General features: G+C 37.8%; 1 protein-coding gene across 1 annotated transcript in view; it reads right to left on the bottom strand.

Moving 5' to 3' along the window:
• Nucleotides 1–24,422, bottom strand: part of LOC121383666 (beta-hexosaminidase subunit alpha-like) — a 39,185-nt gene extending 14,763 nt beyond the window's left edge. The window contains exons 1-6 of the mRNA XM_041513763.1: nt 23,915–24,422; nt 18,933–19,045; nt 17,521–17,631; nt 14,000–14,101; nt 9,093–9,201; nt 3,021–3,225 (exon numbers count right to left, since the gene is read on the bottom strand). Coding sequence (XP_041369697.1) covers nt 3,021–3,225; nt 9,093–9,201; nt 14,000–14,101; nt 17,521–17,631; nt 18,933–19,045; nt 23,915–24,329 — 1,055 coding nt within the window. The 5' untranslated portion in view covers nt 24,330–24,422. The remainder of the gene's footprint in view (nt 1–3,020; nt 3,226–9,092; nt 9,202–13,999; nt 14,102–17,520; nt 17,632–18,932; nt 19,046–23,914) is intronic.
• Between the last annotated feature and the right edge of the window lie 3,385 nt (nt 24,423–27,807).

Here is a 27,807-nt window from a genome sequence, read left to right as displayed (position 1 = left end):
ATACATACAATGTAGATATAGATATGGAAAAATATATTAATTTTAGTTTGCTTTAAATTGTGCCATATTATAAGGATGTCATGTCATGTCATGTCATAGGGTTTTACGTGCACATTCAGAACAAGCTGTTGTAGCGCACGCCTGTCGTGGGCACAAGAGCCGGCCTTGGCCGGCTCCTCCGTCCATGACAGGAAAGGTGGGGGGAGGGGAGAGGAGGGACCGCCTGCACTGGCAGGTGCAAGGGAGCACCAGCAGCCCGATCAAATCGGTAGCAGGCGGGTGGGGGTGGTGGTGGTGCTATGGAATTTGAATGGAGCAGTTAAATGCCAAAGAGAAAAGGGTGCACAATTTTGATTGAGGGAATTTGGCGCAATTTTGAACGGTCGGTCGAAAGGTAAATGGCCGAGCTAATATAGGTTTTGATATTAGTGAATCGAGAGTAGCTCGTTAATTTTAGATCTTTACGATGCTGTGGTGTCTCCCTAGGTTGCCATAGGGCCCTTATAAAGTGCCTGTATAAGGATGCAAATAATGTTTCTTTTATAGTAACCGGTTATGCCAGTTAAAATTATATGTAGGCCTATATTGGTCTGGGCATTTGCAATGGCCACCTAATATCTTAAAAACCATTAATCAAAGAATTACTTTAAAAACTTAGTCCTCAAGATAAACCTAGCATTTGAAGTTGAAGTTTATATTGATGGTCTACTTTCAACTGGGATCATTCATTCATTTCATTTCAATTAATTTTCATGCTTATATATATTCAATTAAGGTTCAAGCACACTGTCCTGGGCACACACTTCAGCTATCTGGGCTGTCTGTCCAGGACAGTGGGTTAGTTGTTAGTTGGTTAGTGGGTGAGAAGAGGGTGTAGTGGTTTTACACCTATCAACTGAGCCCGTAAGAACTCGCTCTGGGTTGGAGCCAGTACGGGGCTGCAAACCCTCTACCTACCAGCCTGTAGTCCGATGGCTTAACCACTGCACCACCGAGGCCGGTCTAACTGGGATCTGGATTAGTTAAGTGGTTATGTGTGGGATCGTGTGAGGATTACTTCTCAATCAAGCTTTTTAAGACTCTCTGCTTGCCCGCCCTTCTGCAGTCATAATGACTAACAAAAGAAAAGAAAAAACATGTCAGGGTACTATTGTCAGACTTTCACACCTGTAAACACACAATGTATTGTCAAACGTTTCTTAGCTAGGAATTAAGGCCTGTGACAACATTGTACACACTTTGAAATAATAGCAAGATTTTTATTTTCTTATTTTTGTATGGCAATGAATTAGGGCAGCTCAGTGATAATCAGGGGCAGGGCGGCAACCAATGTGTGTCAGGGGCAGGGCGGCAACCAATGTGTGTCAGGGTGGCAGATCAGGTCAGGTCATAGGGCTTTACGTGCACATTCAGAGCAAGCTGTTGTAGCACACGTCTGTCCTGGGCACAAGAGCCGGCTTTTCTGTCTAGGACAGGAAGTGGTGGGAAGGTGCAGCACCTTTTACTGCTAGCTAGAACACTGTCTCGAACAAATATTTAACTTTTTAGTGAAATACTAGTATACAGGCTACTAATTCTGATAGCCACAAGGAATGTTTAACATCACTTTTCCACAGATAGGACAACACATACCACAATTATGGAATACTGGTTTGAATGGAAAATAGCCCAATGATAATGAGCTAAACTGATTCCCAGTCTGGAGCTCCACGCGGTAAGACGTGTTTGTTTCGCTTGTGCACACTGCACGTGCTTTAGTGTGCTCAACTTGGGGGTCCTTCATTTCGTTGTTTTTGTCAGCGAAATGAAGTTTACTACTGGGATGTATGCGGCCATTGGAACTGATTGAACGCTGGAACGCTTCTCGTTTCGACAGTCTGCACCACCTGGATGGATTCTTTTTTAGCGAGATTCCTTGCCTCCACGTCATTTCTCCGTCTGACTGTCAACTTGGTTTTTTTCGTGACTTGTATGACGGCCATTCTGCAGAACGCCACGGTTGTTCACGTTTAGTTTCTACATGTCCGAGCCTGTCCTAGCAGCACTGGAAGATTGACCGCCCCACTCTAAAAAGAAATAGGAAGCGGGGTCGGCCCCTACTACTCTTTTTCTAGACTTTACCTTGCTTTATAATGATACAATCTCGTATCCTCCGGAGTCGGGCCCGTCCACACCACTATACCAACCCATGACGACTGGACTATACCCTAGTCTGATACTCTCTCTCGTTCAGACGGATCCGGCTTCTCAAGATCTGTATTTCAGCACAACACTAAACCTTCAACGTCTATCGACTGTCAATCTAGGGGTTTTCTTGACGGGATGCAACCCATCTCGTCCCTTTAAGCTGTGCACCCAAACGGCCTTAACGAGGCCACTCACGTGGACATATCGATCGGACTTTAAACTTTTAGATCTGCATTCAAAATTTTATGTCGAAATTACTTCTTTTTTTTTAAAAATATTATTAAATAGTCCGATCCTCTCTTCTTTCTCGTATTTAGTTTTGGACTGTCCTTCTAAAATGCTCCAAATTATATAAATATTCGGCCGAGCAGTCAATTCTTTTTTTTTTTTGGCTTGTAACCTTTTTTTTTTTTTTTTTTTTTTTATTCTATTAACTTTTTTACTAATTGCTATTTTCAAAATTCTGCCCATTTTCACCCCCACCCCCTCCATCCCGAGTCAGGCCACCGATCTTATCGGAGGTCAGACTCGGGATGGGCGTGTTCGAAACCCTAGTGGTATATGGGAACGTTAAACTAGTTATCATCATCTAAACTGCTGACTGGAGCAGGAAATCATTCAAGGTCATAAAGCTACACAGGCTGGCTAAAAATGAAATTAACACAACAGGCTATAACATTATAATGAGTGGTTGGAATGGGAAATATCACAGTGAGTTAAAGTTACACAGACTCATTAAAACAGGACATAACGCTGGGGAACTGAAGTTATGACAAAAAACGTACCAGCACATAACGCTAGGGAACTGAGGTTATGACAATTAAGAAACGTACCAGCAGTTGAAAGAGACTTCGTCCCCCCCGAGATGGACGTAATGATCTGTAAAGACTGAGGCAACCTCCGAGAACAGCTGGCTGAGGAATGTGTTTGTGGTCGCGGGGACCGGATTGATGGGACCGTATGAGCCGTCCGGTTTACCCTGCTTGTAACACGCAGTCAGCAGTCCCGGCTGTCCATGACCCCATGACTGAGCGTGACCTGGGTCAAAGGTCAAACAGATTTGTATTGGAGTATTTCTGGGACAAATTTCACAAAACATCATACAAATCAAGTTTTGCATGTAAACCACAATTCAAATTTCTACTACCAGAATGACTAATATAGTTTACAGTACACATGTTTCATTTTATTTCTACTATCAGTATGACTAATATAGTTTACAGTATACATTTCATTTTATTTCTACTATCAGTACATGTATGTCTAATATAGTTTACAGTACACATTTTTCATTTATTTCTACTATCAGAATGACTAGTATAGTTTACAGTACACATGTTTCATTTTATTTCTACTATCAGAATGACTAATATAGTTTACAGTACACATGTTTCATTTTATTTCTACTATCAGTATGTCTAATATAGTTTACAGTACACGTTTCATTTTATTTCTACTATCAGAATGACTAATATAGTTTACAGTACACGTTTCATTTTATTTCTACTATCAGTATGTCTAATATAGTTTACAGTACACGTTTCATTTTATTTCTACTATCAGAATGACTAGTATAGTTTACAGTACACATGTTTCATTTTATTTCTACTATCAGTATGACTAGTATAGTTTACAGTATACATGTTTCATTTTATTTCTACTATCAGAATGACTAGTATAGTTTACAGTACACATGTTTCATTTTATTTCTACTATCAGTATGACTAGTATAGTTTAAAGTACACGTTTCATTTTATTTCTACTATCAGAATGACTAATATAGTTTACAGTATACATGTTTCATTTTATTTCTACTATCAGAATGACTAATATAGTTTACAGTACACGTTTCATTTTATTTCTACTATCAGAATGACTAATATAGTTTACAGTATACATGTTTCATTTTATTTCTACTATCAGTATAATGACTAATATAGTTTACAGTATACATGTTTCATTTTATTTCTACTATCAGTATGACTAATATAGTTTACAGTATACATGTTTCATTTTATTTCTACTATCAGTATAATGACTAATATAGTTTACAGTATACATGTTTCATTTTATTTCTACTATCAGTATGTCATATAGTTTACAGTACACGTTTCATTTATTTCTACTATCAGTATGTCTAATATAGTTTACAGTACACGTTTCATTTTATTTCTACTATCAGAATGACTAGTATAGTTTACAGTACACATGTTTCATTTTATTTCTACTATCAGTATGACTAGTATAGTTTACAGTATACATGTTTCATTTTATTTCTACTATCAGAATGACTAGTATAGTTTACAGTACACATGTTTCATTTTATTTCTACTATCAGTATGACTAGTATAGTTTAAAGTACACGTTTCATTTTATTTCTACTATCAGAATGACTAATATAGTTTACAGTATACATGTTTCATTTTATTTCTACTATCAGAATGACTAATATAGTTTACAGTACACGTTTCATTTTATTTCTACTATCAGAATGACTAATATAGTTTACAGTATACATGTTTCATTTTATTTCTACTATCAGTATAATGACTAATATAGTTTACAGTATACATGTTTCATTTTATTTCTACTATCAGTATGACTAATATAGTTTACAGTATACATGTTTCATTTTATTTCTACTATCAGTATAATGACTAATATAGTTTACAGTATACATGTTTCATTTTATTTCTACTATCAGTATGTCATATAGTTTACAGTACACGTTTCATTTATTTCTACTATCAGTATGACTAATATAGTTTACAGTACACATGTTTCATTTTATTTCTACTATGAGTATGACTAATATAGTTTACAGTACACGTGTTTCATTTTATTTCTACTATCAGTATGACTAGTATAGTTTACAGTACACATTTCATTTTATTTCTACTATCAGTATGTGTAATATAGTTTACAGTACATGTTTCATTTTATTTCTACTATCAGTATGACTAATATAGTTTACAATATACATGTTTCATTTTATTTCTACTATCAGTATGACTAATATAGTTTACAGTATACATGTTTCATTTTATTTCTACTATCAGTATGACTAATACAGTTTACAGTATACATGTTTCATTTTATTTCCTCCTTACAATGCTCCATCTTCCTTAAAGGAGAATATTGCAGGAGATATCGCAAATTGTAGTCCCAGCGTTATCGCCCACAAAAGCCTTTAAAGGAGGGGACAATTAAGGCATTTGGCCTGGTATGCATATTCAACGATATATAATGAACATTATTGCTTAATATCAACAAGTATAATCGTATAGTTAATTAATAAAACGGTTAAATGTGACGGCTATTATATATAACGGGCGCAGCCATTTTGTACCATCCCAGTGAATACGCCCTCTGGCGAGCTGGTGGTTACGTAATACCTAACGTGTCACGTCAGGAATTAGTCTTCGAACTGAAGAAACAAAACATACATGATTTTTGCAGATGCATCGCAATGTTCTGTAATTATATCCATCCTAGTAAGCCAGCACCAATTATATATATTATTTTTCAATACAAAATAAACCACCATTGTCAAAGTGTTGAAATAAGTGTATTATGTTTCGTACATAAATTAACCCACGTACTGAAACAATAATCGGAGTGTTTTCTTGGTTAATTGGTCTTTTCTTTCCATGGCCTTTCTGTGGTTCCTGATTGGCAGGTGTATATTCAGACGGTCCCCAGACACTGTGTCTAGACACACTTAAAAGACGTGCCTCTTTTATGAAGATCACAGGGTATTGTGTGATAACAGCACGGATACACTTCAAATCGTAATGGACATTACCAACCGCCCTGCTTTATTACTGTAAGTAATTCTATAAAACCCTTGATTAAGTAGACTTTCCCATCTAAAATCACAAAACTGACCAATTACGTCGTCCCAAAGAAAAGAAAAGTATCACTTGGGTATCGTGAGTGGTAGTTTTTGCTCGAACGTGCCCTACCAATAGGCCTAATAGTATGCATTTTTTCTTTGGATTTTTTTAAAAAGAAAAATACTATAACTCCATTTCGTTCTATTGATGTAATCTGAAATATATTTAGTTAAATAGTTTATTATACTGTCAAGTCATTTATGTTGTTTTACAAGTCAGGTTGATGAAAGCGAAGCGCCTTGTCGAAAATTAGAGCGTTTGTTTACACTGTGCATAGAGAACATGGACGGAGCTGACGTCACTTCGTCCCAAGCTATACCACCGGGCATCACAAAAACGAAACAAAATGGCTGCCCCCAGTTAGCAGGAATAATCATGGTTTTTTATTAACTCTAAAATTACGCGTTTTTCATTTGTTAAAGTGTCAGTATGTGTTGGTGGTCCGGGTATGCATCTTTCCAACACATAAATCTCTTATTTGAGTTGACTCTACCTTTAATGATGCAATGTTGTGTGTGAAGTAGATCTGCCAAACACAAGTAAACGTATGACAGGACCTGAGATATAAAGACAGTTAAAGTTTGTTTTGTTTAACAACACCGCTAGAGCACAATGATTTATTAATCACTGGCTACTGGATGTCAAACATTTTGACACTTTTGATATATAGTAGCAAGGGACTCTTTATATGCACCATCCCAGACAGGATAGCACATACCACAACCTTTGATATACCAGTCATGGTGCACTGGCTGGACTGAGAAATAACCCAATGGTCCCACTGATGGGGATCGATTCCAGACCGACCGTGCATCAAGTGAGCGCTCTACCACTGCGATATGTTCCCACTACCTGAGGTACAACTGCTAGTCACTACCACTGCGCTACGTTCCCCCCACCCGAGGTACAACTGCTAGTCACTACCACTGCGCTACGTTCCCCCCACCCGAGGTACAACTGCTAGTCACTACCACTGCGCTACGTTCCCCCCACCCGAGGTACAACTGCTAGTCACTACCACTGCGCTACGTTCCCCCCACCCGAGGTACAACTGCTAGTCACTACCACTGTGCTACGTTCCCCCCACCCGAGGTACAACTGCTAGTCACTACCACTGCGCTACGTTCCCCCAACCCGAGGTACAACTGCTAGTCACTACCACTGTGCTATGTTCCCCCCACCCGAGGTACAACTGCTAGTCACTACCACTGCACTACGTTACCCCCATCCAAGGTACAACTGCTAGTCACTACCACTGCACTACTATCCCAGGTACAACTGCTAGTCACTACCACTGCGCTACTTTCCCCAACCCGAGGTACAACTGCTAGTCACTACCACTGCGCCACGTTCCCCCCACCCGAGGTACAACTGCTAGTCACTACCACTGCACTATGTTCCCCCCAACCGAGGTACAACTGCTAGTCACTACCACTGCACTATGTTACCCCCACCCGAGGTACAACTGCTAGTCACTACCACTGTGCTACGTTCCCCCCACCCGAGGTACAACTGCTTGTCACTACCACTGCGCTACGTTCCCCCCACCCGAGGTACAACTGCTAGTCACTACCACTGTGCTACGTTCCCCCCACCCGAGGTACAACTGCTAGTCACTACCACTGCGCTACGTTCCCCCCACCCGAGGTACAACTGCTAGTCACTACCACTGTGCTATGTTACCCCCACCCGAGGTACAACTGCTAGTCACTATCACTGCACTACGTTCCCCCCACCCGAGGTACAACTGCTAGTCACTACCACTGCGCTACGTTCCCCCCACCCAAGGTACAACTGCTAGTCACTACCACTGTGCTACGTTCCCCCCACCCGAGGTACAACTGCTAGTCACTACCACTGTGCTATGTTCCCCCCACCCGAGGTACAACTGCTAGTCACTACCACTGTGCTATGTTCCCCCAACCCGAGGGTTCTTAAAACCAAGCGTTTTATTATTTAGAAATGACACAAAATGTAACATAAAAAATCACATCTAGCGCAGTCAGACATGAAGTGACAGGTTAGTTATACCAGGATGTAAAACAAAATCTGCTAAAACACCCATAAAAATAACATTATTTACAGCAGAATAAGTTGACGACATTTATAAATACATGTATATTTTTTGTGACTTACACATTAGTAATTTTAAATATCATATTAACCAATATATCTTTTCGACTTGGCAAGTTGACTGTGAATAACACCCGGAAAGCTAATGACGTCATTAGAAAGTGACGTCATTAGCAATTGGAACAGGTGAAGATGATGATTTAAGGGTCTACAGATTGTAGCCAGGTACTTTTTTCAAGAAATACAAAATATACAGTTTAGTGATTTCCCTTGAAATTAGGCAAGGCATGGCAGACCAAACACTTTGGGGGCATTTTCACCATTTTCGGGGCACTTGTTTTTCATTAAAAATACACAAAAATTAATTGAAATAAACATTAATGTAATTTATGTGCTTGCGTTAATAAATGAATGGCAAAAGATATAAAATACATATTTTATTAATTAATAATACTTTTTTGGGTGTTTTATAAAGGCAATTTAAAAATTAATTACTGAAAAAGGCTTGTTTAATCTCAGGGCAGCATAGTGCTGATTAAGGTAAGATGGTGCTAGACTTTTGTGGCATGGTGCTGCACCATGCTAAAACAAGCTAGGGAAAACACTAGAGTTAGTTCCGTCGAAAAACATACTGAGTTTTTAGATTTCTGGGTGTTATTGTCTATTTGATGCCCACAAATGTTTCATTTTTGACCTCAGGCTAATGCCTTCAGTCAAAAATGACATTTGCGGAATCAAATACAGGTAGACAATAACACCTGCAAATCTACAAATTCCATATGGTTATCTCCTAATTGAACACTTCCAAGTTGATTTTTTAATTTTCATAAATTTGTATATACTTTTAATAATGTAGCATATATATATATCTATATATATCTATATCTATATCTATATATATATATGAACCATCTAAGCGTAGGAAGTACTTAATACCTGGTGAATCGAATTCTGGAATGACTCGAATTCCACGGAGACGAGCAAACTCAATGACTTTCTGCACATCTGATGGAGTGTAAACATGGGTGACAGGATCGTACGCACCCTACAACATCAAACAAACTCAATGACTTTCTGCACATCTGGTGGAGTGTAAACATGGGTGACAGGATCGTACGCACCCTTCAACATCAAACAAACTCGATGACTTTCTGCACATCTGGTGGAGTGTAAACATGGGTGACAGGATCACCCTACAACATCAAATAAACTCAATGACTTTCTGCACATCTGATGGAGTGTAAACATGGGTGACAGGATCGTACGCACCCTACAACATCAAATAAACTCAATGACTTTCTGCACATCTGATGGAGTGTAAACATGGGTGACAGGATCATACGCACCCTACAACATCAAACAAACTCAATGACTTTCTTCACATTTGGTGGAGTGTAAACATGGGTGACAGGATCGTACGCACCCTACAACATCAAACAAACTCAATGACTTTCTGCACATCTGGTGGAGTGTAAACATGGGTGACAGGATCGTACGCACCCTTCAACATCAAACAAACTCGATGACTTTCTGCACATCTGGTGGAGTGTAAACATGGGTGACAGGATCACCCTACAACATCAAATAAACTCAATGACTTTCTGCACATCTGATGGAGTGTAAACATGGGTGACAGGATCGTACGCACCCTACAACATCAAATAAACTCAATGACTTTCTGCACATCTGATGGAGTGTAAACATGGGTGACAGGATCATACGCACCCTACAACATCAAACAAACTCAATGACTTTCTGCACATTTGGTGGAGTGTAAACATGGGTGACAGGATCGTACGCACCCTACAACATCAAACAAACTCAATGACTTTCTGCACATCTGGTGGAGTGTAAACATGGGTGACAGGATCACCCTACAACATCAAATAAACTCAATGACTTTCTGCACATTTGGTGGAGTGTAAACATGGGTGACAGGATCGTACCACGCCATAATATGTATCTAAATGTGTTATAACGTATCCATTTTATCTAAATGCGTTATAATGTGTCCATTTTATCTAAATGTGTTATAACGTATCCATTTTATTTAAATGCGCTATAATGTGTCCATTTTATCTAAATGCGCTATAACGTGTCCACTTTATCTAAGTACACTATAACGTGTCCATTTTATCTAAATGCATTATAACGTGTCCATTTTATCTAAATGTGCTATAACCTGTCCATTTTATCTAAATGCATTATAACGTGACCATTTTATCTAAATGTGCTATAATGTGTCCATTTTATCTAAATGTGCTATAATGTGCCCATTTTATCTAAATGTGTTATAACGTGTCCATTTTATCTACATGCATTATAATGTGTCCATTTTATCTAAATGTGCATTTTATCTACATGTAAATGCATTATAACCTGTCCATTTTACCTAAATGTGCTATAACATGTCCATTTTATCTAAATGCATTATAACCTGTCCATTTTATGTAAATGTGCTATAACATGTCCATTTTATCTAAATGCATTATAATGTGTCCATTTTATCTAAATGTGTTATAACATGTCCGTTTTATCTAAATGTGTTATAACATGTCCGTTTTATCCAAATGCATTATAATGTGTCCATTTTATCAAAATGCCCTATAATGTGTCCATTTTATCTAAATGTGTTATAACATGTCCCAGTGGCGGATCCAGAAAATCCATTGGGGGGCGCCCAATGACATGAGAAGGAATGCCAAGGTAACTTTGGGGGAGGGGGGGTGAAAATTAATATATAATAAAATTATAACGCTTGCGAAATTTAGGGGGGGGGGGCGGACCCCTGGGGCCCTCTAGATCCGCCTCTGTGTCCATTTTATGCAAATCATTTTATCCAAATGCATTAGAACATGTCCATTTTGATGGGTTGAAACTAGGGTCTAGAACTGTAACACTTCGTTGTGAGATAGGAGAGAAAACCTACAACCACCACACCGGCCTCAGTTAGGCCATCAGTCTACAGGCTGGTAGGTACTGGGTTCGGATCCCAGTCGAGGCATGGGATTTTTAATCCAAATACCGACTCCAAACCCTGAGTGAGTGCTCCGCAACGCTCAATGGGTAGGTGTAAACCACTTGCACTGACCAGTGATCCATAATTGGTTCAACAAAGGCCATGGTTTGTGCTATCCTGCCTGTGGGAAGCGCAAATAAAAGATCCCTTGCTGCCTGTCATAAAAGAGTAGCCTACATGGCGACAGAGGGTTTCCTCTATAAAAAAAACAGTGTCAGAATGACCATATGTTTGACATCCAATAGCTGATGATAAGATAAAAAAATCAATGTGCTCTAGTGGTGTCGTTAAATAAAACAAACTTTACTTTTACAACCACCACATAGACTACTCCAACACCTGCACATGCCCTCCGATATCGGCAATGTGTTGTGCAGATTACCACTGACTTTTTCATTCTCCACGACACATATTTTGCTGTGAATTATATTTTTTTAAATGTCCACGACATGTCTTTTGCCATAGAAATTTACATTTACAGTTCATTCAAAGTATGTCCTATTTTTCAGATCACATACTTTAAGAATTGGATAACTTTGCAAATTAGATGTAAATTAATCGAGGTCACAGCACAAGGTTTATTGACATTTAAGCAAATGTACTAGGGTGACACTGCATAATCGACATATGAATTCATAGTCAACAAATAAAAACATTTCAATAGCAATTTTACATTCAAATCTGTCCAGTGTTCAGAAAACATAAAATGTTATGCACTAGTTTATGTTGAATGTGACAGAATGTAGCTAGCGTCTTACAAAGAATGACGTCATGTATCTTGTATGAAGTCATACGGCAAAAGTCTATGCTGACAATACTCTATTTGAGTACACAGAAATGGAATAAATAATGAATTTCCGACTATTCCGACGATTGCAGAATAAAAGAAATAACTGGTTACTGTCATAAGATATCAGCTTTTATCATAAAATATCTTACATTTTCAGTGCAATCAAAGTATGTGATGTTTTTAAGATCACATACTTTAAGAATTTGATAACTTTGCAAATTACATGTAAATTAATATACTGTAGATCTTGAAATTAATGCGCCCCTAAATTAATGCGAGTGACGGTGGGCAGACTAAAATGCGACATGAAATTAATGCGAGTGGCCTCCATTTGAAATATTACTTTCCTAGCAACACACATCCGTGTACTTTTTGGTTCAATCCAAGTTACAGTTGTCTTCAATGAGATCAACTTACTAACATATCTGTGTACACATCAGTTAACCTGTTTAGTCATTAGTGTTTTTGGTGAGATCAACTCCAAGAAATATTTTGCAGCGTTCAATTACGTAAAGGGTATGGTTACATAAATCTGGTTAAACATTAGCATATATGTACCATTACAACTGTATCTTCCTAAGAATGTAGACATATTCCAAAGTCATAACAAAAGAACAATTCACCCAACTAAGTTGCAGTGAACTTGAACAGTGAAATCAAAGAATTGGTCGACCTCAAGATTAGCGTGCTAAAACCCATTCACACGCGATGTATCGTGTCGGCTTTTGATAGGATAGCCAAAGACCCTGCAGTAATCACACGTGGCTGGCATCTTCTTAGATTATTGTACGATTAGTATGTCTCGTCTACAATGAATTGTGCTCCAGTTGTTTTATAAGTGTATTAGAATTTTAATCTTTGTTTTAAAAGAGTGTGACACATAGCTTGCTGGACTAGTCAACAATTAGTCAGACTTGCCTACAATGAATTTATTTCCAGTTGTGTTATATGTTAGAATGTTAATCTTTGTTTGTTTTGTTTTAATAATGTGAGACATATAGACAAAACACAGAAATAAATGCTTCATATTATTAAGGTGAATAACACGAGCTCGCAGTTTTCGCATTAATATTATGATCGCATTAATTTCAGGATCTACAGTAGGTCACAGCACTAGGTTTATTGACATTTAAGCAAACATACTTGTGTGACACTCCATAATTGACGTATGCAGTCATAGTCATCGAATAAAAACATTGGCAATGGCAATTTGACACTGAAAGCTGTCCAGCATTCAGAAAACAAAAAAAACCGTTAAGCTCTAGTTTGTTTTGATGTAAGGACATCCAAAATGACGTCATTCAAGTTTGATGTCATTTCTATTAAAAAATACACCGCGCCACATATTCTTACGTCATTTGAATATCTAGTAATGGCGGACTGGAATTAAAGTTGCGTGTACAGTTTACAAAAATATGTTGTATTAAGCTTGAGATTATATGATAAAGAGATTATTAACCGTGTGTATTTCGGTATTGTCAATATCATATATTAGGAATAAAAATAATTTTTATTCCTAATATATGATATTGACGATACCGAAAAACACTATATATATATGATAGTACATACTGGAGAGACAGACAGACATTTAGACACACAGAATGAATGAATGAATGTTTAACGATACCCCAGCACGAAAAATACATCAGCTATTGGGTGTCAAACTATGGTAAATGCAAAACTAAATTTGATGATCAACATCAATATAAAAATTCAACAGTTAAATTAAAACACAGTGTAAAGAACTGTGCAAAAATACAAATATCACAAATAGATCAAATTGAAATTTTGAGTAAAAGTCAGTATCATGTAGAAACTGTAAAATACGTTCTGGATAGAATCGAAATGATTCCATCTCATTTCTCTGACCAAATATACCTTTTCGAGTTTCTTTCAAATACTTACACTCAACCAAAATGTGGCGCACCGTCAGAGTTAGACACACAGAGTACAGAATTCATGTTTCATTCCTTGAAACAGTTGTTTTGTTTTATGATTTTTTTTATTACAATATATATAAAAATAACATACCGCATCACTTAACGCTGGAAAAGACTGACTTTGAAACGGAAAGCTCTGATCATCTACAATGTGCCAATGAAAAACATTGTATTTGTTCTGTGCCATTGCTTCCTGAAAAGAAAAGAATATATACTCTGTCAAAAAAGAAACGCATAGGCGAAATATTCATGGAATTATCTCTTTAATACAAAGTGGCATAATTTTGTTATTTATGATCGTATCACAGTCAAATTTGACATGAGTATGTGACAATGTTCTTGCTATGGACTGACGGCAGTGGAGGCATTTTCGTCACCAAACAGCATCGCACGAGGGCACTGAAATCAGTACTTTGTGTGACCACCAGCTGCAGCAATCACTGCACGACATCTCCTTGGCATAGACTGAATGAATCTCTGAATCTGGGCACATGGAATCCTAGCCCATTCTTCCTGCAGTGCATGTGACAGTTGCAGAAGCATTTGAGGCTTCGGGTCATGCTGGCGTACACGTCTGTCCAGTTCGTCCCATAGATGTTCAATGGGGTTGAGATCTGGCGATCTTGATGGCCATGGCAGCACATTAATGTTCTCATTCTGTAGGAAATCCATTCTTACACGTGCCGTATGCGGCCTGGCATTGTCCTACTGAAAGAGTTCTCTCTGTCGATCCAAAATGGGAAGCATGTGACGGCGAAGAATTTCATCCCGGTAGGGTACAGCTGTCAGGTTGCCTTGTATGAACACAAGTTCACTTCTGCCAGAGTATAAGATGGCTCCCCACATCATGACACTCCCTCCACCGAATCTGTCAACTTGGGCGACGCAGTTGTTGTCAAAACGTTCATTGCAGTGTCTGTAAACACGTTGTCATCCATCACGTCACTGTAGAAGGAAACGTGACTCGTCGCTGAACCAAATTCCAACCCTGTACATGGTGCTCTGATGGACGTTCATGTGGCGTGCGACTGCTGACTGCAATTCACCTAACTGGAGGCAGGCTATTGCAATGTTTAGATTCGGCAGGCTTAGTCTTGGCATCTTGTAACTCGTCTATGTCGAAATGGAAATGAGGTATCATTATGAGCATTGCAGCTTTAAATACCCATCACTACCCCAATAATTTCCCCGAGTTTCACGTGCATTCGCCAAAATCTGACCATTTCACGCCAATTTCCTGCAATTGTCGCACAACGTGCCACAACATGCATTAAATTTGTTTTAGGGTGCATGCTGTCCCATTCCAGGAACATTAACAAACATGGTCATTCAGCAACATTGTACAAAAAAACGATATTTTGTAAAATCAAACACTTTTCTTCTTTCCCTATCACCTATGTGTTTCTTTTTTGACAGAGTATATAAGCATTTGTCTTCCAACGCCATATAACCATAAATAAAATGTGTTGAGTGCGTTGTTAAATAAAACATTTCCTTCCTTCCTTCCTTCCCACGGCAATTTAAAAACAAAATTGAAAAAAAGGATGACTTTTGCAGCAAATAAATAAGACTAAAAGGTTATTTTGCTGTATATAGATATATTTTAAATGTACTAATGTTATACACTGGCAGCTAATGTATATCAGATGGCAACATTTTGCCATCATTGAGGAGACTGGCCTCGGTGGCGTCGTGGTTAGGCCATCGGTCTATAGGCTGGTAGGTACTGGGTTCGGACCCCAGTCGAGGCATGGGATTTTTAATCCAGATACCGACTCCAAACCCTGAGTGAGTGCTCCGCAAGGCTCAATGGGTAGGTGTAAACCACTTGCACCGACCAGTGATCCATAACTGATTCAACAAAGGCCATGGTTTGTGCTATCCTGCCTGTGGGAAGCGCAAATAAAAGATCCCTTGCTGCTAATTGGAAAGAGTAGCCTATGTAGTGGCGACAGCGGGTTTCCTCTCAAAATCTGTGTGGTTCTTAACCACATGTCTGACGCCATATAACCGTAAATAAAATGTGTTGAGTGCGTCGTTAAATAAAACATTTCTTTCTTTCTTTCATTGAGGAGCTTTACCGACAGAACTTTTATGCTGTCGGTGATGCTCCGGACCTATGGCAATTTAATATGCAGTAGACTGTTCCAATAGTGGCCTTCATTCCTGTATCAAAGAGCAGTCTGGTGATAATTTAAGAAATGTTTTTATTTACATTGAATTTTGTTGTAAACAAACATTTAGGGAAAACCGCCAAAGCAATACATGTCCACTATAATAGCTACAGGGCATAACATTTTTCATATGTCCTAAGTTCAAAGGCCATAACTGTATGAAAAATGGGTAAATCGCCATGAAAGTTATACTTGATCTGTAACAGTATATTTCAATATCTTCTGGCATTAAAAAAAAAAACATTGGGTAAAAAAAATACGGAAAGCTGAATGTAGGACAGACGGACAGACAGACAGAAGGACGGAGATGAAACCAATAGTCTCCTCCAGTTGGACCGGACTAAAAATGTTATGTGAATTGGAATGGGTATAAAATGTAATAATATTCATCAGTTGCCTTGTGGTGTAGATGGGCTACCAGGCTATATCTCAGCATAATGTGAGGATTCTGCCTCCATATCTTCACATTCATCAGTTCCCTTGTGGTGTAAATGGGCTACCGGGCTATATCTCAGCATAATGTGAGAATCCTGGCTCCATATCTTCACATTCATCAGTTCCCTTGTGGTGTAAATGGGCTATATCTCAGCATAATGTGAGAATCCTGGCTTCATATCTTCACATTCATCAGTTCCCTTGTGGTGTAAATGGGCTACCGGGCTATATCTCAGCATCATGTAAGAATCCTGGCTCCATATCTTCACATTCATCAGTTCCCTTGTGATGTAAATGGGCTACCGGGCTATATCTCAGTATAATGTGAGGATCCTGGCTCCATATCTTCACATTCATCAGTTCCCTTGTGGTGTAAATGGGCTACCGGGCTGTATCTCAGTATAATGTGAGGATCCTGGCTCCATATCTTCATATTCATCAGTTCCCTTGTGGTGTAAATGGGCTATATCTCAGCATAATGTGAGAATCCTGGCTCCATATCTTCACATTCATCAGTTCCCTTGTGGTGTAAATGGGTTACCGGGCTATATCTCAGTATAATGTGAGGATCCTGGCTCCATATCTTCACATTCATCAGTTCCCTTGTGGTGTAAATGGGCTATATCTCAGCATAATGTGAGAATCCTGGCTCCATATCTTCACATTCATCAGTTCCCTTGTGGTGTAAATGGGTTACCGGGCTATATCTCAGTATAATGTGAGGATCCTGGCTCCATATCTTCACATTCATCAGTTCCCTTGTGGTGTAAATGGGCTATATCTCAGCATAATGTGAGAATCTTGGCTCCATATCTTCACATTCATCAGTTCCCTTGTGGTGTAAATGGGCTATATCTCAGTATAATGTGAGGATCCTGGCTCCATATCTTCACTGTGACAAACATCATAGTCCCCCCTCCACTATCATAGCCCCCAGTGGTTTTACAATATCACAATGCTAAAACAGCTTTAAAAATATGATCCCTGACCGATTAGAACTTACGAGATTATCGAGAAGAATGGGAAGCGCCACATAATGTCGAGACGTGTCGAGCAGAAGACCTCTGTGAGCGAATCTTGGGTAGTCATCTATATGTGTGATGTTCACAACAAACTGAAATAAATAACACATGTACTCAAAACCTATAATCAGTTACTGGTGCTATAGCTACTGAACAAGGAAATAATACATCTGAAAACTGGCTAAGACAAAGTTCATTCCAGTGTTGGGCGCAATTTAGCTCAGTCGTTGAGCGCTTGCCTGAGGTGCTTGCATTGCAGGATCGAACCACCTTGGTGGATCCATTTAACTGGGTGTTTTCTTGTTCCAACCAGTGCACCACAACTGATCAAATTAAGGCTGTGGTATGTGCTTTCCTGTCTGTGGGAAAGTGCATATAAAAGATCCCTTGCTGCATTAGGAAAAATGTAGCAGGTTTCCTCTGTTGATACAAGTCAGAATTACCAAATGTTTGACATCCAATAGCCGATGATTAATTAATCAATGTGCTCTAGTGGTGTCGATAAACAAAACAAACTTTAACTTTTCATTCCAGTGTGAGCCATGATCCTGCACTGCATCCATCAGGTTACAGAAATAACATATTTTAGGTTACAGAAACAACGCATTTCAGGTTACAGGTTACAGAAATAACATATTTCAGGTTACAGGTTACAGAAATAACATATTTCAGGTTACAGAAATAACATATTTCAGGTTACAGGTTACAGGTTACAGAAATAACATATTTCAGGTTACAGAAACAACGCATTTCAGGTTACAGAAACAACGTATTTCAGGTTACAGAAACAATGTAATTTAGGTTTCAAAAACACGGTATTTCAGGTTACAGAATCAACGTATTTCAGGTTACAGAAACAAGGTATGTCAGATTACAGAAACAACATATTTCAGGTTCAAGAAACAACGTATTTCAGGTTACAGAAACAATGTATTTCAGGTTACAGAAAAAAAAATATTTTAGGTTACAGCAACAAAGTAAAATTTATAAGGTTGATTTAATGAGTGATTTTCAATTATCTATTATAATGTCATGATCGATTTTAAAAATCCATAATCGATTGTGTTGGAAAATATTAACTGTAATTGTGGCTCTAGTTTAGATGATAGAATTGATGTAAATATGTTGAGGTTGGTGTTTATGTGTGTACATAAAGAAAAAGTATATTAATTAGTTCTTAATGGTAAAATTAGTCATCTGTAGCTTCTATCCCGATGAAAACGACAATAGTTGCATGGTCCTTATAATTCGAATCCTTAGTATGTTTATATAATTTCAACTGATTGTGCAACTGAAAGGTGATCGGTTGGTGCAAACCCGATTCCCAACTAAATGTCATGGTAATGAGTTGTTGTTTTTATTAATTAATTAATTAATTAATTAATTATCTCACCTTGCCTGTGTTTTGCTGGACAACCAACTGGCTAAACGTCTCCAGTCCTCGCAGGGCTCCCCATACCTCCTTGGCAACCAGCTCAGCCTTGGTAGGCGAAATATCCAAGACATCTATAACAAAATAATTTATATGTCTTCAATTAGGAAAAAATGTGTGCATTTAAGAATTAACCAAACTTATTAATTTCTGGTTCATGCAAGTGTGACCAATCCCCTCCCCGCTAAAATACAACAACATTTATACGCACACTGAATGACTGTTCTAAATATAGATGATTCAGTAATCTAGCTCTGTGCAGAATTGAATGAATGTTTAATGACACCCCAGCACAAAAATACACATCGGCTATTGAGCGTCACAAATGGTAAGTATATGAAAATATTATTTATATATATTTATGTAAAACCAGTGTATTGTGCAGAATCAGACTGAATCAGACTGGCGTTAAAGTATAGACACATGAAGTAAATTTCATTATAAAGTAATACATGTATAATTTTTTTATTGTCAATTCATTTGCCCAAATATCTGACTAAATGGAACTTAATTTGAATATAACCATGGTAAACTGCTTCCCATTTCCATTTTTTAGTCACAAATATCTGACTAAATGGAACTTAATTTGAATATAACCATGGTAAACTGCTTCCCATTTCCATTTTCTAGTCAAAAATTTAATATACATGTAACACATTCCACATCCTCTTTCAGACTAGAAACAAAATGGGAAAGGGAAGCAGTTTGCCATGCCTATATTTAATTATGGTTCAGGCATATCCAAACTGGAATTTGTTTTTGATATTACCAACAACTCTATCCCGGACAATTGTTGACTTAAGTACCAGGATCCATTCATTGTTTGATTTTCATCTAGCTTTTCCAGTTCATATTCAAGTATGGTTCAAGCCATAAAATGGGCAAATAACTGAGTCTCATGCAGTGATTAATGGTTACCGTACTACATATTATGGTCTAGTGAGAGAAAAGTCAAGTTGTGGCCTACATGGAGCAGTGAAATCTCAATCAGTTGGTAGATCAAGCACTCATCTGAGATGTTTGGGATAAAGGACAAAACGAGTCGCTGGACTCACCGGGCTGTTTCTCATCACAACCAGCACACCACAACTGGTGTGTAAAAGGTCATGGTATGTCCTGTCTGTGGTGTGTAAAAAGTCATGGTATGTCCTGTCTGTGGTATGTAAAAGGTCTGTGTCCTGTCTGTGTAAAACGGTCATGGTATGTCCTGTCTGTGGTATGTAAAAGGTCATGGTATGTCCTGTCTGTGGTGTGTAAAAAGTCATGGTATGTCCTGTCTGTGGTATGTAAAAGGTCATGGTATGTCCTGTCTGTGGTATGTAAAAGGTCATGGTATGTCCTGTCTGTGGTGTGTAAAAGGTCATGGTATGTCCTGTCTGTGGTATGTAAACGGTCATGGTATGTCCTGTCTGTGGTATGTAAAAGGTCATGGTATGTCCTGTCTGTGGTATGTAAACGGTCATGGTATGTCCTGTCTGTGGTATGTAAACGGTCATGGTATGTCCTGTCTGTGGTATGTAAAAGGTCATGGTATGTCCTGTCTGTGGTGTGTAAAAAGTCATGGTATGTCCTGTCTGTGGTATGTAAAAGGTCATGGTATGTCCTGTCTGTGGTATGTAAAAGGTCATGGTATGTCCTGTCTGTGGTATGTAAAAGGTCATGGTATGTCCTGTCTGTGGTATGTAAACGGTCATGGTATGTCCTGTCTGTGGTATGTAAAAGGTCATGGTATGTCCTGTCTGTGGTATGTAAAAGGTCATGGTATGTCCTGTCTGTGGTATGTAAAAGGTCATGGTATGTCCTGTCTGTGGTAGGTAAAAAGTCATAGTATGTCCTGTCTGTGGTATGTAAATGGTCATGGTATGTCCTGTCTGTGGTACGTAAAAGGTCATGGTATGTCCTGTCTGTGGTATGTAAAAGGTCATGGTATGTCCTGTTTGTGGTATGTAAAACATCATGGTGTGTCCTGTCTGTGGTAGGTAAAACGTCATGGTATGTCCTGTCTGTGGTGTGTAAAAAGTCATGGTATGTCCTGTCTGTGGTAGGTAAAACGTCATGGTATGTCCTGTCTGTGGTATGTAAACGGTCATGGTATGTCCTGTCTGTGGTATGTAAAAGGTCATGGTATGTCCTGTCTGTGGTATGTAAAACGTCAAGGTATGTCCTGTCTGTAGTATGTAAAACGTCATGGTATGCCCTGTCTGTGGTATGTAAAACATCAATGTATGTCCTGTCTGTGGTATGTAAAACGTACGTCCTGTCTGTGGTATGTAAAACGTCATGGTATGTCCTGTCTGTGAAAAATATGTGCATAAAGGTTTCTTCACTGCTAATAAAAAACTGTAGCATATTTCGTCTAAAGACTGTGTGTGTCAGAATTATGTTTGACATCCAACAGCCGATGATTAATTAATCACTGATCTCTAGTGGTGTTGTTAAACAATGTTTGACATCCAACAGCCTATGGTTAATTAATCAATGATCTCTAGTGGTGTTGTTAAACAATGTTTGACATCCAACAGCTGCTGTGGTTTTACATAAATATATATAAATATTATTTTCATATACTTACCATTTGTGACACCCAATAGCCGATGAGTATTTTTGTGCTGGGGTGTCGTTAAACATTCATTCATTCATTCCAACAGTCGATGGTTAATTAATCAATGATCTCTAGTGGTGTCGTTAAACAATGTTTAACATCCAACAACCGATGGTTAATTAATCAATGTTCTCTAGTGGTGTTGTTAAACAAAGTTTGACATCCAACAGCCAATGGTTAATTAATCAATGATCTCTAGTGGAAAGAAAAAACATGACACCTCAGAACATTTTAAACAACAGCTATTTTTGCATCTAAACATGGTTATTTCGACAGTTACACAAGATTGAAAGAGAAAACAAAAAGAGAGAAAACCTTCTTTAACTGATAAAGCAAGAAGGGATCTTCTAAATATTTTATATATTCTAGCAGTGTTGTTGAACAAAAACTTTAAAAAATTTCCTTGCCACTGATCTATGGACTTGTGCAATTCAAGTTTGTGTATTAACTGAACAAAATTGTTCTGTATTAAAAATAATATTGTATTTCATTTTCAAATTAGTTTTATACTTAGGGGATAATATCACTGTTTCATTGTTAACTATAAGCATTTATCACAAAATTTGGATTTAGGAAAAACAGTGATATTATCCCTATTGTAATAATACACCTATTAGGAGTACATGTATCTGTAAGCAATTTTATTGTGTTTTTATTAAAGAAATCCCACAAATTTTGAAAACCTAATTATTTATTCTCCTTACGATATTAATTGAAAACGCTTGTAGTAAGTAAAAGTATGACATAATATATATTTTTCTTTCCTTTGACACTGACTTTGGAGCGAAGCAAAGGCAAATTTATTGGTATATTGTAGTCTGTATTTTGAACATAATTTATTGTAATACAGGATACATTAAAAATATTTTTCCGTTTGCTGTTAATTTTTGTTGCAAAACATAAATGCATATGATTAGACTTTACATTGCATTTGTGAAGTGGTGTTTCAATCTCATATTTAATTATTTCGAGAAATTCGCCTGGATTAATTTTAGCCAAGAACCATGTAGGTCTACAAGTTTATAACTTTTACCAACATATTTTCACTTATTGTTGCGATATTTTAAAGCAATTTATGTTGTTTAAAATTGCATTTACAAAATCGATAGTCATTTCCATTTTGTCTTCTTTTTCAATTTTATTGTCCCAAAAAGATGTTTTAAACAAAAATGGTGTACTTCAGATTGTGATACAACTATTTCTGCCAAACCTGCTTGTGCCATTTTCATGATTTTGGGAACACAGACTAGAATAGCAGGCAATAAGACACGATTGAATTGACTGCTGCGATCGATCAGGGACTGGACCTCACTCGGGGAGGGTGGGTGTTCATTGCTGCTAACGAAGTGTTAAAAATTACAATGACACGAAATAATAATAAAATAAGAACAATAACATCATTTTGATCTAAAGTTAGTAATATTTTTAAAAATTATTTGTCACAATGCTTAAATATAATGGACGGCGTTGAATTAATATACTAGCGAAAACACCACACATGAGGCTATAAGTGACAGCATATCGGACGAGTTTTGGGAATTTTGTCATCGTGATAAATCCTGGTTGCCCATGACAGTACATCTAATGTCCAATTTATCACAAAAATTAACCGATGGCAAAAAGGCTTATATGACAGTTGTATTAGAATATAACTGAAAGCAATTTAATTATGAAATAACTTTAATAAAATTCATCTTTCTTACACACCTGTTAGTGAGAACACCATGAGTTATTTTTGGTTACACATGGCTGTTAACACATGCACATGTGTTAACAATTTCAAGACATATGACTGGCTGCTCCTGGATGATGACCAGGTCACCAATGCCATACGTCCAATAAAAACCTGCGCGATGGAAATCGATTAGACTGTGGCGTATAGTTAACCTGACAATTATGTGTCTGTGACGCGTAAGTTAGCTACAAATGCAATGGCTGTATATAACTTTTAGTCAAAAAAGATGTTAAAATTTGCTTAAAACATGTTTTTTGAGGATATGTAAGAAATAGAATAATACATTCATGTCCATTAGATACTATTTATCTCACAACTCATTTAAAAACGTATCAAACTCACTTTCGCTCATTAGATACGTTTTAAAAAAAACTTGTGAGATAAATGGTATCTAACGGCCACTCATGTATTATTCTCTATTTAATTAACACTTGCTGATCTGACAAAAAAAGGTAAAATGAATGAATAATCATCATAATATATATCATAATGTAATTTTTTTTTTTTTTTTTTTTATACATAAACCATATTTCACTAATCCAAACACTCATTTTCTATGTCCGACAATTCGGACTAAATTTTTTACATAGGCCTGTGTATACTTACACGATTCGTCCGAGGTAAGCGACGGGAACACCCTATTCTGACACGGAGAGGCGACCGTTACGCCCAGGACACTCAGTGGTTCGTCGGAGGCCCGTGGGTCAGATCTGGGCTTGAAATAAAGCTTCCCGCTTCCTGGTCGAGAATTGAACGTCAAATCCCGATACCGGACAAAAGCTGCATCCAGGATGTCACAGCTCTCCTGAACCGCATGAAACTGAAAGTTCCCGGCGTCGATATTTACCAACTGAGACATTTGACTCATCCGCTGTGGGGCGGGCCAGGGCGCGCCCTGGCTCGATGCTGCATATTTGGGGAAATTGGACCCATCACCGTGAGAATGGCATCCATAAACAGATAATATTAGCACCGCACCACCAAACCAAATACAGAACCCCATCTTTCCTGTGTGGATCATGTGACATGGATCATATGACAAACAGTCACGTTACTTATTCATGTCACGTGATGGTTGCACACTTGTGGTTGCTTTTGACCAAATACGAAATTTCCGTGTCCAAGTTGGAGGTGCACCGCGTCAACTATTTACGGTGTAAAAATGGCTGCGGCTCTGATTGGTAGGAATATGTGACATTGATTATTTGTGCAAATTCTGTTAGTAAAATCAAATATCAATTTCCCTCTATATATGAATTTTACAAAAGTTCAAATTCCCTGTGTTTAACGACACCGCTAAGGCATTGATTTATTAATTGCACAAACCACGCCCTTTGATAATACCACTAGCTACATAGTTATTAGGCCATATTTTTAATTATTACATAATGGCTATGACTAGGTTAGCCCCCCCTACTTCTACTGTGGTAGAGGATCTCGAAAGTTTTGCGGTCTGTTTGAGAACCAGCGCAGGGTACCTCCAAAATGGAACAGTGATTTGCATTTTAAAAAATGTATATATAGCCTTTTTTATAGGTCTATATAAATCTCCCGGCCCATGGTGATTGGTGATTTTGACCACCATAACGTGGTCGGAATAGCAGTATTTCGCCCACTGGGAAACAATACTTTTTTCACAACAACAACATCATATTTTAGAATATTTTAAAGGGACATATCCTGGTTTTTAAACACTAAGGCATATTTTTGACTATTAGAGCCGTTTTTGATAATTGAAATCATACTTTACTTAGATTTTATTTTTTATATTATCCATTTCCGTACATTCGAAGTGTTTTTGGTAATCCTTGTGTTTTTAATATAACAAAATGTATTTCTCATGTGTTTAAAAACGCGCGTGCGTCCGAGAAGGTACAGTTATAGAGTCGAGTTTTAGTCTATTTTTAGAGGGTATTTCGCCATTTTAAAGTCACAAACTCATGTTTCACTCAATTGTAACTTTATCCAAATGTCTTACAGGTTTGTAGATTAACTAAACTTAGTATGCATTTTCATGGGCATGTCCCTTTAAACACTTATTTGTTGAACAATTTCATCATTGTTTTATTCGTAAATGGAGATTCATATGGTCATCATGTTGAAGACTCGTAAGATTTCCTGTTATTTTGCCATCTATATAAATGATTTAAATTTAAATATCAACACATTAATATATGGCGATCCCAATTGAACACTACAATAAAACGGTCTCATCTGCAAAGCAATTCATAATTTCATTGCCGAAAGCAAACGTTTCGACTGATAAAACCGTTCACCTTCTTTATTCTTGTTTCTCTGTTCTAATCTATCTACAATTAATTATATTTTGACAGGTTAAATATACAATAGTTTTACATTCTTCAACACTAAATGTATATCTTGTACTTTCGAAAATGTCCATGTTCAATGGCGTAGGAAGGTGCCAAAAAGTGTGTGTGTGTATGTGGGGGGGGGGGGGGCACTTTTATTTTTACACACTTTTACACTATTATAAAGCAAATATAAAGCAAAATATCTGAAAGTGGGAGGCACATGCCCCCCCCCCCCCCCCCCCGCTTCCTACGCCATTGATGTTGACCAGTTAATATTTTAATTGTATAATGTATCTATAGGAAAAGGTCTTTATATAGGCTATGCCTGTTTGTCAATCCCATCTGTTAATATAAACAGAACTAAATATTGTTTAAAACTACATTCCCTGGAATATTTTTTATTATTTAAGCATATAGAACAGAAAATCCAATTACGTTTGGTGCATATATGACGCCGCACTCCGCATTGGTTTCACTACGCTGGCTTATCCAGGTAAAAAAAAATTAGATTTTTATTTTTATTTAACGACGCACTCAACACATTTTATTTACGGTTATATGGCGTCAGACATATGATTAAGGACCACACAGATTTTGAGAGGAAACCCGCTGTCGCCACTACATGGGCTACTCTTTCCGATTAGCAGCAAGGGATCTTTTATTTGCGCTTCCCACAGGCAGGATAGCACAAACCATGGCCTTTGTTGAACCAGTTATGGATCACTGGTCGGTACAAGTGGTTTACACCTACCCAATGAGCCTTGCGAAGCAGTCACTCAGGGTTTGGAGTCGGTATCTGGATTAAAAATCCCATGCCTCGACTGGGATCCGAACCCAGTACCTACCAGCCTGTAGACCGATGGCCTAACCACGACGCCACCGAGGCCGGTAGGTCAAAAACAAAGCCACTTTTTTCATTGGCTTATCACAAGTATAGAATTCCCCAACAAGAAATCACGTGAGATTTCGTAATTTTTGAACAAATTTAACTGTCTTGATTGAGGGGTCATCTCATATCTCCAAAACATATTTATATCCATTGAGGTATGGTACAACGCCTTTCCAGGGGTCGGTGAGTGGGGGATTTGCCTTGAAATTTTGACAGTGGCCAGCTGTTGGCATACACGTTACATGTAAGGGGGTGTTACTAATTACGTAACGCTCTAGGGGTAGAGGAAGAGGATACTGTGTTCGATGTACGTAACATTTTTCAAGACTAAATGTTATTTTTATTCATGACTTAGACCTAAAAAGGTTTTTTTTTTTAGAAATGCGCGGTCAGTCTAGGATCGATCCCCATCGGCGGATATACAAAAAGACCATGGTATGTGATATCCTGTTTGTGGGATGGTACATATAAACAATCCCTTGCTAAAACAAAAATGTAACGGGTTTCCAAGGCGCGTGTGCAGGGATTTCAGCGGGGTTGGGGTTATAGACTGTTAAGCGAAGTTTATATGTGGCCATGCTCTCCCCAAAAATACATTTCAATTTTTTTTAAGCTTGGTTAAGTAAGGGTTTCGACCTCCAATACCCTCCCCCTGCACATGCACCCGATTTCTCTCTAAGATTATATGTCAAAATTACCAAATGTTAGACCTCCAACAGCAGATAGGATAAAATTACCAAATGTTAGACCTCCAACAGCAAATAGGATATGTTTTATTTAACGACGCACTCAACACATTTTATTTACGGTTGTATGGGGTCGGATGATTATTAAATAAATATGCTTTATCTTTGATGTCGTTAACCCCCCCCCCCCAACTTTACCCTTTCCAAACGAAATAATATTTATTTGAATTTGTCGATTTTAACACGTAAAATTAAGAAGTGAAAACGTTCATTGTCTACTTTAGTATATTTTATTTTAAAAATATATACATAATTAATGTGTTACTAGTATACAAACTAAACTTTGAAAGTTCTACTAACACTTTATAAAATATCAATTCTGAAATAGGAAGGTACGACTGTCGATAATAGGTTGTCAAGATCAAACCGGTTTTAACTAAAGACTAGTACCGTATCCTCAACCGAACGTTCTTCGTACAGCGCAAGATTTCTCTTTTAATTTTTTGAGACGAACCATACAATTTGAAATCAGCAAACGCACGTGTTAACTGAAACTGACAACAGGCTGTCGTTTGTGCTTTGCCGAGCTATGGCGGCACAGGCGACGAATCA

The sequence above is a fragment of the Gigantopelta aegis genome, chromosome 2 (assembly GCF_016097555.1).
Source record: "Gigantopelta aegis isolate Gae_Host chromosome 2, Gae_host_genome, whole genome shotgun sequence".
In the NCBI taxonomy this organism is placed as follows: Eukaryota; Metazoa; Mollusca; class Gastropoda; order Neomphalida; family Peltospiridae; genus Gigantopelta; species Gigantopelta aegis.
This window is presented reverse-complemented; position numbering and strand designations above follow the sequence as displayed.